Source organism: Corvus cornix, chromosome 17 (genome assembly GCF_000738735.6).
Source record: "Corvus cornix cornix isolate S_Up_H32 chromosome 17, ASM73873v5, whole genome shotgun sequence".
NCBI classification, from domain to species: Eukaryota; Metazoa; Chordata; class Aves; order Passeriformes; family Corvidae; genus Corvus; species Corvus cornix.
The window spans coordinates 2,214,957-2,228,448 of record NC_046346.1 but is presented as its reverse complement, the minus strand read 5'-3'; the positions used below and the strand labels follow the sequence as shown (position 1 = coordinate 2,228,448).

General features: G+C 53.0%; 1 protein-coding gene across 8 annotated transcripts in view; it reads right to left on the bottom strand.

The window, feature by feature from the left end:
- Window positions 1-13,492, bottom strand: part of KCNT1 (potassium sodium-activated channel subfamily T member 1) — a 77,405-nt gene that overhangs the window by 61,300 nt on the left and 2,613 nt on the right. For 7 of the 8 annotated variants that reach the window (XM_039561961.1, XM_039561964.1, XM_039561962.1 and 4 more), the window contains exon 2: window positions 3,052-3,231. In XM_039561961.1, coding sequence (XP_039417895.1) covers window positions 3,052-3,231 — 180 coding nt within the window. Of the gene's footprint in view, window positions 1-3,051; window positions 3,232-3,378; window positions 3,458-13,492 lie in introns of those variants that run through there. The other variant, XM_039561967.1, reaches the window with a different exon arrangement.

The window sequence follows — 13,492 nt, the reverse complement described above, 5'->3', positions numbered from 1 at the left end:
TTCAGAGCTGAATGACACCTAATCCCGTTTCTCTAACCCAAGGACCTGCCTTGAAGAAATGTCAAGGCCGGAATTTAAATACAGCTAAGCCCAAAGCCTTCCACCGCCTCATGGTAGTGAGTTCCAAAGATGAGTAAGATGATCCTGGAAGGAGCACTTCAACTTGACAACTCTAGATTTGGTTGTCATTAGGCTTCTCTCTCTCTGTTTCACAAATCCATTTACCTCCCACATTCCCTTTCCAGTCAGCCGTTTCCTATTTGCTTCCTGGCCAATTTATTGCATCCACCACGCGGCGTTCAAAGTGTTATTTTAATTCTCCTGTCAATCAGTCTACCTGCCAAAGAGCAAGCCCTGCTCAGTTAGACCGACCGGGTTCATCTTTCACATTCTAAAAACAAAAGTAAATTAGGAGCAGCCTAATTTACCCATTCCACCTCCCATTCACTGATCAGTTCCTTCCGTTCCGGAGGTTATCTGGACAACTCTCTCCTCCTACTGTACCACAGCTCTCTAATTATCTGCTTGTTCCAACGAGCTCTCATCTCCTCAAGCTCCAGCATTACCTCATTCCCTTACCTCACCCACTGGGGTTGGTGTCTATTCAGCACCCTCTGTGATGAGGATGCACTAATTCATCTCTAACAGAAAGCGTTTTAATTCTCCAGAAGCAGCAAAACCTGGGCTCCCCTATGGCCTCCCATCCTTTTGGTCTTTGCTGACCCCAGAAACCTCCTCACTTCCAGCAGCACACTCTCATTCCAGGGTAATGTTCAAAAGCAGATATTTGAGACACAAATGTTTTAAGCATTCCTTTCATAAATAAATGAGATATTCAGCATTACAGGCGTTTTCCCTCAGTGTTACACCTCTAAGTCCAACAAGCTCTGTTTTACCAGTCATGGTTCCCCGCAGGGTTTACGTGGGGGAATTTTCCTCAGCACGTCCCTGTCAGGGCTGTAACAAAGCACTTCAAAGCACAACTCTGAGCTGCTTATCATCCACAAGCACGGCAAAGCCAAACAGTCTTTCTGCTTTTCATTTTTTTCTTTGCCAGCCAAAATCAGCTCCTGATTCAGTGGGTTTGGAACAGACTAATGAACTAGTCATAATTACACCAGTGAGCTTGATTCAGCCACAAGGTCCCACTGTTATTAATGACTTGGACTGGAACTTAGGCCTAACAGCAATATTTCCCAAAGCCCACAGCTCATCTTGGCTCCCAGCGAAGTCAAGTGGGCTCCAGTGAACAGCAAATGTGGGCTCACAGCTCTGCGTTCCCAGACACGATGGAATTAGCGGTATTTTCCAGAGGAAGGGGGAATCAAACAACCAAAGAAAGCAGCACAAAGCCTGTGAAACCGAGAACAAGGCTAATGAATTCTTGAGAAACAAGGCTAATGAATTAACAAAATGACCCAGAGTATCTCTCCATTAAAATTAAAGAGAGATGCTGAATCAGAAAGACTCAAATCTAGAGCAAAATGAAGGCTAAGGGGTGTAACCAGAGAAATACAGAAAGAACACAATCTGCAATTGCCATCTTCCATATTCCAGATGCTTTCAAATACTTAAATACGAAAACTATTAAACCCTCAAACTTGACCAAATGAGCCATATCACAACCATTGTGAAATCCAGACATTTTCTGCAGCCAGAATTTCATGTTCACTTCTCAACTGGTGCCATAAAACTGTATTAATGTTTAAGTGTCTGTTAAGGAAATCTGGGCTTTAAAACCTCCAGGATCGCAGACTCATTTTCAAGCCAGACCAATTTTATGCAGTGATAAAAGTTAGGAACACTTATAGAGAACATTTGTAAAACCCACATTCACAGTCTCAAAGCCAAATTCACTTCTTTTTTTTTTTTTTTTTTTTTTTTTTTTTTTGCATTACACTTGTACATCTAAAAAAATGAAATTATCTTTTAAGAGAGATGCGCAAAAGCCTTGATGCAGGTGTAGCAAGCACACAGCAGCTAGTTAAGGACTAACCAGTAATTGAAAGGTTTTTTCCGACAAGAATCACATCTCCCTTTGTTTGCATCATGCAATTAATTGGTGGGGAAAGATAAAAATCCTCCTGACTCCCCATTAGCACTGCAGCTCCTGGGTATTTATGATATGAACAGAGTTGAAGGGAAGGTGCTCGTTCCTCTTCATTTAACTGCTCTGCCCATGGAATTCACCTGCCACTCATGGCATTCCTTCTGTTGCTCACTCAGCCTGGGGATAAATCCCAGCCAGGAACAGCGGGTTGGTGCTCAGCACATAAAGGCCATTCCTGTGGTCAGCCCAAGGAAGGGAGAGTTGCACCACAACCCCAGCAGCTCTTTAGGGTTACCCTGCCACCATCAGCACTCCCTGCTGCAAAGACAGCGGCCAAGAACAGCCTGGAGGAGCCATCCCCCCCAAAATAAACCGATGTGCTCAGCCCAAATTCCGCACATGGTGTCACAGGGAGTTCCACCAGCCCCTCACTTCACCACCCCACACCCTCTCCCAGACATCGCTCCCTTTTCCTGCTTGCCAGCCCCTCATGGGACTCCAGGACTCAGCAAGCTGCCCACACAGCGTAGCGTCTGCTGACCCAGTACACCCACAACTCCCAGCACATCCAGCACCCCGGAGCACCCAGATGATCCGGGAGCCAGCTCTCCGAGCCACCCGCGGCCTCCACCCCCTGCACACCCGCACATCCCAGCGGTCCCACACGCCGCTGGTTCCTGCCAGCACATCCCAGTGCCCGCGGGCTCCGAACGCCCCGGTGCCCCCCAGCCTCCCCCGCGAGAGCCGCCGGCAGCACCGCGGAGAGCTCCGCGCCGGGCGGTGTCGGCTCCGCGCCCGCGGGAGCAGCACCGCGGAGAGCTCCGCGTCCCCTCCCCGCCGCGCGGGTGTCCCAGCGGGGGCTCCGCGGGTGTCCCACGTGTGTCCCCCCCACCCCAGGTACGCGTCCCCATCCCCGGCAGTGTCCCAGGTCCGCGTGTCCCTCCCGGCGGGTCGGTGTCCCCGCGCCCTCCACCCCGCTGTCCCCGCGGTGCGCCCCGAACCTGTCGTCGCTCTGGAAGGACTGGTCCCCCAGCAGCAGATCGCGGAAGCGGTACCGGGGCGGCAGCGGCAGCACCTCGGACTCCAGCTCCGTCATCTTCAGGGAGGCGATGTCCAGAATGACCCCGCTCTTGCGGCTCCCGCCGCCGTCCCCGTCGCCGCAGCCGCCGGGCGACGAGAGCCTGCGGGAGAGAAGGGGACAGCGGCGATGGGGGGGCGAAGGGGGAGCCCTGCCCTGCCCGCCCCCGCCGCCCTCCCCAGCGCCTCCCCCGGGGCCGGCCCCGCGCCACCCGCACCCCGCACGCACCGCACCCCCCGGCCGCGATTACATTGCGGGGCAGGCGGCCGTGCCCCCCCTGCAGAGCGCTCCCCCCGGGGGCATGGGTGGCTCGGGGCTCCGCCGGCTCAGCAGAGGGGCCGGCGGGGCGGGCAGGGCGCGGAGCGCGGTCCCCCGGAGCGCCCCGCAGAGCGGCGCCGGGCACAGGACATTTGCTGCTCAGCAGGCGAGCGACGGAGAGCAAGAGGAGCCAATGGCAAAGCCCAGTTGCCGGGAAGGAAATAAAACTGCTCGCAAGATAATCGAGAGCTGACAGCCAAACCCAGATCCACCCCCAGCCTCCCCCCCGCAACGAAAAGTAGGGATGGGAGGCAGGCAAGGCGATGGCTCCACAGCCGTGCTGGAAGCAGAAGCACAACCTGCTCTCTGGACTGCTGGCACTTAAATCATCTGAAGAGCCCCAGGATTAAATGAGAAACCACGAACGCTGATGACTCAGTCGCCTGTCCAGCTGCCAGGTGTCGTGGCCAGGAGGATACATCACCCATCCCTTGGCATGCCAGTGGCTCCGATCGAGGGGTGGGGGATGGCAGTGCCTGGGAGAGACCCAAGGTGATGGCTCAAAGACAGCTGTGTGTGGCCACTACACACAGAGAGGAGATTAAACTCAACCAGCTCTCAGAGGTTATTTCAGAGGGTTAAGGGCTTTCTTTGGTCTCTTTTCTCAAAGCTCATTTATCAGCCAGAACGTGGGTACGACCCTGCTACCTGTCAGCTCGAGCTACCGACCACAGCAGATTTGGATTGAGCTGAAACTTCCCTTTACAAAGCAGCAAAGCTGTTCATTGCAGAGACACCAAAGGCAGGAGCCAAGGTCCTGATCCTTCCTGGTTTGGCTTCATCAGTGAAGTTCATCCATGCCATGACAGGAACACCAATTTCACAGACCCTTTGTGGGAAGAGGGGAGGACAGGGAGAGCTTGGAAGAGAAATGGTGCCTCTGAGCTGGTTCTTTGTGCCTCACATGTAACTTCGGAGTGTGAGGCAGCAAATAGCTGAAAGACTCCAACTCCTGTGCGATGTACTTCCAAGAGCCTCACCCAAAGCCTCTCCAATCCATTCCCAGCAGCTTCCCACAGCTTTGCCTCCAGTACACCCTGCACAAACTAAACACAGGCAAAAGAGCTTCTGGCAGCTGGCTGCTGAACTGGCACTGAGCAGATACCCAGGGATTTGCCGCAGGGATGGGAGCCGAGGCTCCTCAGATCATTTTCTATCTTTAACAACTCAGGCCCCTGTAAATCAGTTCCCAGCTGACCAGATTCCAAAGTCCTGCTCAGCTGTTGTTCCCAAGTTTCCAGAAGAGCAACCAGCATGCAGAATTTCTGCTGAACAGAGCCCCAGAAGACAACCCTGCTCGCTCTCAGCGCTTCAGATGGTTCTCACTGATGTTATTTGCCACTTAATTCTATCCCCCCCCCGAGCTTTGCAATCCCTTTAGCTGCCATATGCACAGTGCAGCCAAGGCTGTGCACTGACTAATGCATCTGTGCAAGGCCTTGGGCACCAGGGAGGTTATTCTCTGCTACTCATTGATCCAAAACTTGGTCTTTAAGATAAATCAAGCCAAACTCCTGTCAACTCAAGCGCTCCCTCTGGGTCGACTGATACAAACACCGAAGTTTGCTGATCGCCTCTAGCTCATGTTGCAAACGAGGATCTAACATTAAGCACACAAAAAAGAAAGCCACAATTAAGTCTTTCCTCTTAGAGCTTAACCATGACAAATTAGGCCAAAAGCACGCTGTTTCTAGGGCATCAGGGCAGCATCCTGAAATGCAAATTTCAGCGAGGGAAAATGCAATTTTGAAAAAATTATCCACTCTCTTATTATAACCACGGTTTAAAGTGGGGAGCCAGGTGCCCGACTCCAAATGGGGGTGATTATAATTGCGCCTGAAGGAGACTGTCACACTCAGTGCTCTCCAGTGATTATGAAGTGCCTGTTTAAAGGAGCACCTCGTTTCCTTCCCCAGAGGAAAGGCCGAGTGCTCCGGCTGCACAGCCACGGACACACTGACTGCCACCTGGAAAGGGCACCTTTACCCACAGCTGCCACCCTGTCTGACACTCCACAGCTCCCACTGTGGGTCCAGACAGGGAGGTCCATCCTTATCCTGCACCCTCTGGGCGTTATGGATGCTCACAGCTATGCCCAGCCATTCTCTTGGATATCAAATGTCCATCTTTTAGGGTTTGGGTGCTGTTGTTTTTTTTAATCCCATGTGATTCTTTTCCAGATTAATTAATCCATCAATCCTGGCCTCAGATCATGTGTCATATTCATGAAACAAAGCAAATATTTACCACTGTCCTCTCTCAGCATTTAGAAACTGTAGTAAAATCCAATTATATCAGCAGCTCTGGAAACACAGTTTCTGCTACTTGCATCTGAGTTTCTTCTCCTATTGGCAGTCGCAGCTACACTTTGAATGTATTTTCTCTTATTCTTGCATACAAAATCATTCAGAATTTTAAAATTTTGGCACATTTGTTTATTCTGGATGAAGCTTCACTACAAGAAACACTGCATTCGCTTGTTTGTTAAAATGTCTTTATCAATTACACAGAGATTTTGAGATGTTGCACATCAATGTCGTCGACAAAAGTGCTCCTGCACTGCACACAGATCTCCTGACATTGGCACAGAGGATTTGCAGCCTCTCCTCCCAAACACAGGGATCCTGAGCTATGGAAATGCCACTGCAACCTGGCTACTTCTTCAAAGCTGTAGTGGTATAAAATAAAAAATTCATGAACAAGCTCATTTATTGCATAGTCTTCAAATACTATAAAAAAAAAAAAATCCTGGAGTGGTTTATAGCTAAATACAGAACCGCAGCTTTATTTTTATCATCCCTTTCCTTCCTTCCTCCAGAACCATGTACCACTAAAAAAGCGAGCTGCAGTCAGCATATGGAAACCTCAACACTCTTCCACTCTCTCGCTACGGCTCCGTCTCTCCCCCAGCTTGGCCAGCTCCCCGCAGCCATCGGGAGCGGGACACGCCCCTGCTCAGCCTCCTGGGACCGCGGGAGCTGGGACCGAACCGTGCGCGACCCAGACCAGACCCCCCCCGGCCTCTGCTCCCATTAAACCGCAGCCAGACCCGGTCACCGCCCAGCGCAGCAAACACGGGAGCCCCGGAGCCGCTCCTGCCTTGGGGTCCTTCAATCCTTTCCTGTGCCTGGGCTGCTCCCAGCCACGTTCTTGCCCTGCTGATTCCACCTGGGACACGCAGGGAGCCTCGCTGCTGACAGCAGCATCCCCCGGGGGTGGAAGTGCCGGCACAAGACCAGTGAGAGCCCACAGAGCTCCCTGTGGCTCTGCAGTGCCACGTGTTCTCTGGAGCTCCTCAGAGCTCGTCAGGTCCCCAGATCCAAGAGGCAGCTTTGCCTCAGAGGAAACCCACAGGCAGGGAGCTTGTAGTAATGAACAGTAGGATTCCCATTATTATTTGTGACTACATCTGTCAAAGAAGAGGAAGGACACAGCCCGAGTTCCTCCTCTGCTTTCATGCACATTGCACACCACAAAACCCACAGAGCATCCTCCTGCTTCCCGCCACAAACCAATCCCAAACCTCCCGGGGTCATCACAGACCCCACACTCGTGCTGTGGTACCTGTGTGATGGAACTGCCCAAACCTGCCAGGCACCCTCAGGAGCTCCAAAGCACTCACTGACACCTCTGCTCTGCCAGCACCAAAAGCTATTGGAGGCCCTCCCGGAACGCTTTTCCTCTCCTCCTTCTGAGGGCTGGAGAACAGGTGAACCCACGTTTGGGGCAAGTCCTTGAGCAACCTCCAGTCTAAACCTCTCCTCTCCCACTCCAAGCTGTAGAAGGAGCCAGAGGCACGAGGTCCTGCTGGCAGCCGTCTGTTCTAACTCCATCTTTCCCCCAGGAGGATGGCCAGGGAGTCTGGATGTGCAGCCAGGAAAGCAAGCACCTCGTGTCCAACATCAGCATCCCCTCCCTGGGCCAAGCCACTTCTCTTCACATTCTGCTGTGCCTCCTGTGCCTCTAACGGGATGGAAAGGACAATCCCTGGCTGAAACACTGGAGCAAGAATCACACACAGTGTCTGCCCTTTCTCTTGCTGTTGGCACCAACACAGGACGCAATCTGCTGGCAGAACCCAGCTTTTGGGCAGCAAATGGGCACTGGTTGGGCAGGAGTCTCCAGCTGCTCTGCTGGCCCGGATGATCATGGGGTGACAGTGTCTGGATTGCACTCAAGGGCTGGGACACTTCTCCAGAGGGTCCTTGGGGCCAGGCTGCTCCAGGACAGCAAGGACTGTGCCATGTCCTGTCCTCCCTGACCCAGCCATGGCTGCAGAGCCTGGCCCTGCATCCTGGTTCATCCTTGGCAAGCCCAGCCACCCCCAGGCTCTCCAAGCCTCTCCAGGGAGCCAAGCCATACAGGAAATGCTGCCCTTTCTTTTCCTATAGTTATTTAAATATATACAATCATCTGGTGTTTGTTTCTCCTCCCACAGCTCTTCTGGTTACCAGGTTACAGTTGTTCTCCCCTCTCTTTTTCGTTTGGGGTTTCTTTCCCCTCTGAGTGACATCCCTGTGGGGTCTCCTAATGGCTGGAGTTCGTGGGGACACAGATTTGGTCCCTAGGGCCGGGCTGGAAGGCAGAACATCCCTCCCTCCCAGCCACTGCAGCAGGGCTGGCACTGCTCTTAGCACGGAGGGGTGGCAGAGCTGGCACAGCACAGCTGAGGAGAGGGCAACGACCAGGCAGGGAGGGAAGGCAGCAGCTCTGCACACGTGGGACAGGCCCCATGGCACGTGTGCCTCACACACCGGCTCAGCATCCCCCTGCCCAGGCACTGCCCTGCAGGGACATCCCCACGGAAGAGCCTGGGTGCTCATTTCAGAGCTGCTTTCCCTGCCAGCACCTCTCTCTGTGAGCAGCAGCCAAGTCACTGTTGGTTCTGTCTTGGCTCGTTGAGGAAGAGCCCCAGATGCTCATCCCACCGTCCCCTCTCCCTCTGCAGAGCTCTCACTGTGACTCACGGTCACCGCTCATTGAGACACCGTTACTCATATGATGCTTGTGGGTTTCATGGTTTTGGATTCTAAGAGTTTAAAGAGCTCTGAGGGATGTGAACAGGCCCATCCCAACACCCAAGTCATTATTCCCTTGTAGCCTGAGCGGCTTTGGCCCAAGTCCTGGTTTTGGGTGCAACAGCTGCACATCTCTATATATACACACACATGTATGAAGCGCTCTGTCTCCCAGATCCAATTCCTGCATCCAAATTCCCATCTCCACAGACAGCTGGACTGTCCACGTCAGGAGCTGCTGTTGCTCAGAACTTCTCCAGAGCTGCTGAGCCCTGTGACAAATCCATCCATCGCTTCCAACAAGCACAGGCAATTTAGCACCACAGGCCTCACGGAGAAATTAGCATTTTGTGTGTTTCACGTGGAAAATGAACAGGAAGAGTGAGTCAGTGCAAAGCTCCACAAGCCTTTCCCCCGCTGGCAAATGCTATTTTCTAGAAGATAAAAGTAGAAATTGTACCTTCCAGGTCCAGAGCCGCTTTTCTCTTTAGACAGCCCTGCATTAGCAGTTCAGCCCCACATCTCCCCATCCCTTCTGGCCTGGTGCACACGAATGTTTTGTGGGACAGGGCAGAGCTCGCAGGAGCCACAGCCCACAGAGAAGCCTTTTCCCTCTTCTTTGATCCCACAGCAGCACACAAAGCACACGAGTGGCAGAGGCAGCTCGGCATCCCCAGTCCCAGAGAAACTTAGCACTGGTGGCCCTGCCAAGGGAAGGGATCCAGGGGGAGTGACCCACAGCCATCCCCTTTTTCCACAGCATCCCATCAGGAAGGGTTGGCAGTGCTGGGGGTTCCCAGCAGGCATAAAGGCAAACAAGCCATGCTGATGTCCCTAGTGACTGCAAAGCCCAAAAAACACCGAGAGAAAGGAGGGAGGGAAAGCTCATCCTGCACATCCTGGGTTCCTGGCAGGTGAGGGGACCAGCTCCTGCTCCTCAGGCCTGGGCTGGGGCCTCCTCATGTTTTCCTGGCAGTACTAAGTGGTATCAAAAGAAAAACCAACTGGAGCAGCGCAAGGTCTGGTAGAACCAATCTGGTCTGTGGAAGGTGCCCTGTCCATAGCAGGAGTTGGAACTGGATGATCTTTAAGGTCCCTGCCAGCCCAAACCCTTCTGTGATTCTTTGACTTGCAACCAGTTTATTCTGTTGTGTAAATATGCAAATAAAATGCAAATTAGCTCAGCTGATCACTTGCAGCACATCATCCCAAGCCTGCTTTCCTAAGGACACAGCTCTGCTCCCCATCCCAATGTCCTTGAGCACAGGGCTCCGAGGGCCTCGTTCCCAGCACCTCACCCAGGATCAGCCTCGGGAGAAGGGGCAAACCCCAAACACGCTCAGCCTGCAGAGCCAAGGTCACCAACCCTGCCAGGAAACTCCTGACTCAGCCATCAGGGCTATTTATGGATCACACCAGGCCCCATCTCTGCTTGCTGAGGTTTCCCGGAGTGTCCCGCCCTTTCCCAGCAGGGACATCACCCTTTTTCTGCGTATCCCAGCGCTGGGTTTGTAGGGTGGCCTGGGAGCACGTGCAAATTCTTTTAAAGCTGAATCAACCCCAGTGCTCAAGAAATGAAGCAACCAGGACTCACTGGCAGAGAAACAATCCCTCAGGGCGAGGCCCCGCCAGTCCCACTGGGGATTTCGGAGGCTGTGCACAGCAGACTCCTCAGGAAAACCGCCCAGCCTTTAATGACAGGGTGCTGCAGCACGCAGGGATAGCACCAGGCTCATGATTCATGCCAACCAACCACGACAAATCTTAAACCTAAACAGATTATTAAACTAAAAAGAGAACAATTCCCTTGCCACAGCCTCCAGAGCTGTTCCTGGAGAGCCAATAACCAACCCTCCACCCTTGCCTGTGTCTATGATATCCCAAGGGACGCAATCCTGGCGATATCTCACTCCCCCTCACCCCAAGCTGTTACATCCTCTGCCACATTTGTCAGTGCCCAGTAGCTTACAGGCTCACGTGAAAATAGAAAGGCTGCAAGATGAGGAAAGTGCTAATTCTTGCTAATAAACTGCTGGGAAAATCCTCCCTTCTGCCCAGCCCCAAGCTGCTACAAGCAGCAAGGGTTGGAGTGTGGAGAAAAAACTTCTCCGTGCTCCAGACTCCTGCAGAACAGCCCCTGCTATGGAAGCAGAAGATAATAGAGGGACGTGGGAGGAGGAAGAGTCTTTTCACACTGTTCAAAAATACAAAGTCTTGCAGAAATAAACCCCCAAGAGGCAGGTTTGTCAACACACCTGCCAAGCCAGGATGTGATAGGATGAAGGGGAGATGTCTCCTGGGTTGGAAGGCAGGAGAAAAACAGAAGGGGGGTGCTGAAGCAAATATCAGTGGGGTCCCACAAGGTTCTCCACTGTTCCGTGGCTTCAGAAGGGATGGGAATGACTGCAAATTATCTGGTGTAGCCAAGCCAAAGCCAGACTGTAAACAGGAAGATCTTGTGGCACTGACCGACCTCAGGATAAAATGTCAGACAAAAATTAGCATCAGTAAATTCCAACTGATCCAAAGGGAGAGGGGGACAATCATCTTCCTGCACAGGCACGAAGAGGTCTGAGTGCAAATCAGCACTCAGAAAAGAGCCAGAGTCACAGTGGATGATGCCACAAAGCCAACGGCTCTCAGTGGTGGTCAAAACCCCAAATGTCAGGGAAGGATTTTCATTCCAGACAAGCCCACCATGGAGTCACACACATTTCTGGCTCCCCTCCTCAGAGATGAAACAGCACAGAGAATGGCATCAGAGATAACTGTGGGTTATAAAGTGTTTTGTGCAAGGCGAGGCCAAATAGACCAGGAGGAGTCTTTAGCCTGAAAAGAGACGTGATGAAAAGCAGATAAAATCAGAGCGGACAACCAGGGAGCAGGAGTATCACAGGAGCTGTAGGAGGGCAGGGAAATCACAGGGCAGCAGCTCAAAGGAGCAGCAGCGTGTTCTGTCACGGAGCAGCTGCATCACACAAGTCCCATCCTCTTGTGGAAGCAGAAGGTACCAGTGGCTTCAAGAGGGAGCAGGTGAATCCCAAGGGAGGTACCATCCAGGCTGTGGAAGCACAGCCACAGGTACAACCTCCAGCCCTGGGAAGGGCTGCTCCACCCTGCCCTCTGTCCCTGCCACAGAATCTCACAATGGTTTGCGTTGGAAGGAACCCAAAGCCCATCTCATTCCCATGGGCAGGGACACCTCCCACTATCCCAGGGTGCTCCAAGCTCTGTCCAGCCTGCCCTTGGACACTGAGGAACGGGGCAGCCACAGCTTCTCTGGGCACCTGTGCCAGCGCCTCCCTCCCCTCACAGGGGAGGATTTCTTCCTAAGACTCCATCTAAACTTTCCCTCCTGCAGTTTCTGTCACTTCCGAAGGACACCAGGCCAGAGGCACCTGTGCTCAGAGCTCTCCTGGCTCTCGGCCTGGTTTTATTCATGAGAAGGATGAATGAGATGTTCCACACTCCAGCCCAGCCTGGCAGGGATGCAAGAGAAACGTTAACAGGCTCCAAAACAAATTGCGTGCAGCACTCGGGAACCAGGCGTGGGGGTCAGGGAGAGGTCGCTGCAGGAGAATTGGGAGGATTCAAATAGATGCTGTAAATATTTTTGCAGAGCAGAAAGAGCCCTGAGCACAGGCAGTGACCTACTTTGCTGTTCTCCAGAGAACGGTGACATGGCCAAGCCAGAACCCAAGGGCAGCTCCAAAGGAGGGCATTCAGCACACTGGGGGTCCTTTTTTGAGCAGAATAGTAGGGAGGGGTCCCAAAAACTCTTCCCACTGAACCAAGTGTGCTGGTGGGTGCTCCTCTGCAGCAGTCTAGAGCCTCACACTTCCCCTTCCTAAGCATCTGAGGAAAACAAGAGCAGAATTCTGTCTTATCTCTGCTACATAAACACTCTGAAAATACAGCATGTTTGGCCTGGCAGTTTCATGGCTCCCTATTGCAATTCCTCCCAGCACAGCAAGGCCAGGATGCCCACGGGCAGCCAAAGCAACAGTTGTTGCAGTCCACAGGGCTGACTTTCTGGAAGCTGAGAAATGTCCAAGCTGGTAATCTCGCCTGGAGGAACTGATTACTAATTAGCTCCAGAGTCTGGTTCAGTGCAAGCTCTGCCAAACAAGCATCTTCTCATTCACTTCCAGAAAACAGAAAACTTTAGAGACAACAAGAGGCTGTCAGCTGCAGGGACCATCCTTGTGCTAAACTGAGACAGTTCCTTGGACACATCCAAAGATTGCCAGGAGAAGCCATGGGAGAGCCATCCTGGGCCAGGATGAGTGCTCACACTTCATAAGAATCCCATTTAATCAGTGCTCTTTTTTTTCTGCCTTTGGACTCAGGCAGAGGCTTTAACCAGAGTGGCAGAAGGTACCTATGGGCATTTTTAACCTGGCTGCCACAGCTCCAACTCTTGCTGTGAATTCTAGGGCCAAAAGCCCTGTCCTGCCTGCCCAGCCAGGTGGGACTGGGAACAGACCCCACTGCAGCACAGCCCCTGCCAACCAAGCCCCCTGGAGCTGACATTCCATAGGCACATCCTGAGTCTCTCTGCCTGCTGCTGTCCAGCCCCCCGCTTCAGCTTCTCTGCCACTTGAGAGCAGCTGGGACCCACCTTCCCTCCACATCCCGCTCCCAAACCCATGGCACAGCACCCAAATTCCCGCTCCCATGGGCTGTTTACTCAGATACAAACAGCAGCAGCCACACAGATCCCCCAGAAGAGCCATTTAGAGCAGACCTGAGAAAAGCCACGTACGTCTAACGCAAAGCCATGACCTTCCTAAGCAGCTGCTCCAGGTAGCGCCGCCTTCTTCCAGCTCTTCCTTCTCAGACGAGCCATAGGAGCAGGAGGCAGGGGATGGAAAATCCAAGTCTCCTCCCGCCCACCCCTGCCTCTCCTGCCGGCCCCCTGGCTCGGGCAGGATATTTTTGTGTGAGTCCTTCCATCTGGCTGCTCATCCATCACTCGTGCCCGCAGTGCCCTTACATGGGCAAGGCGGAAGAAGCAGAGCCACTGGC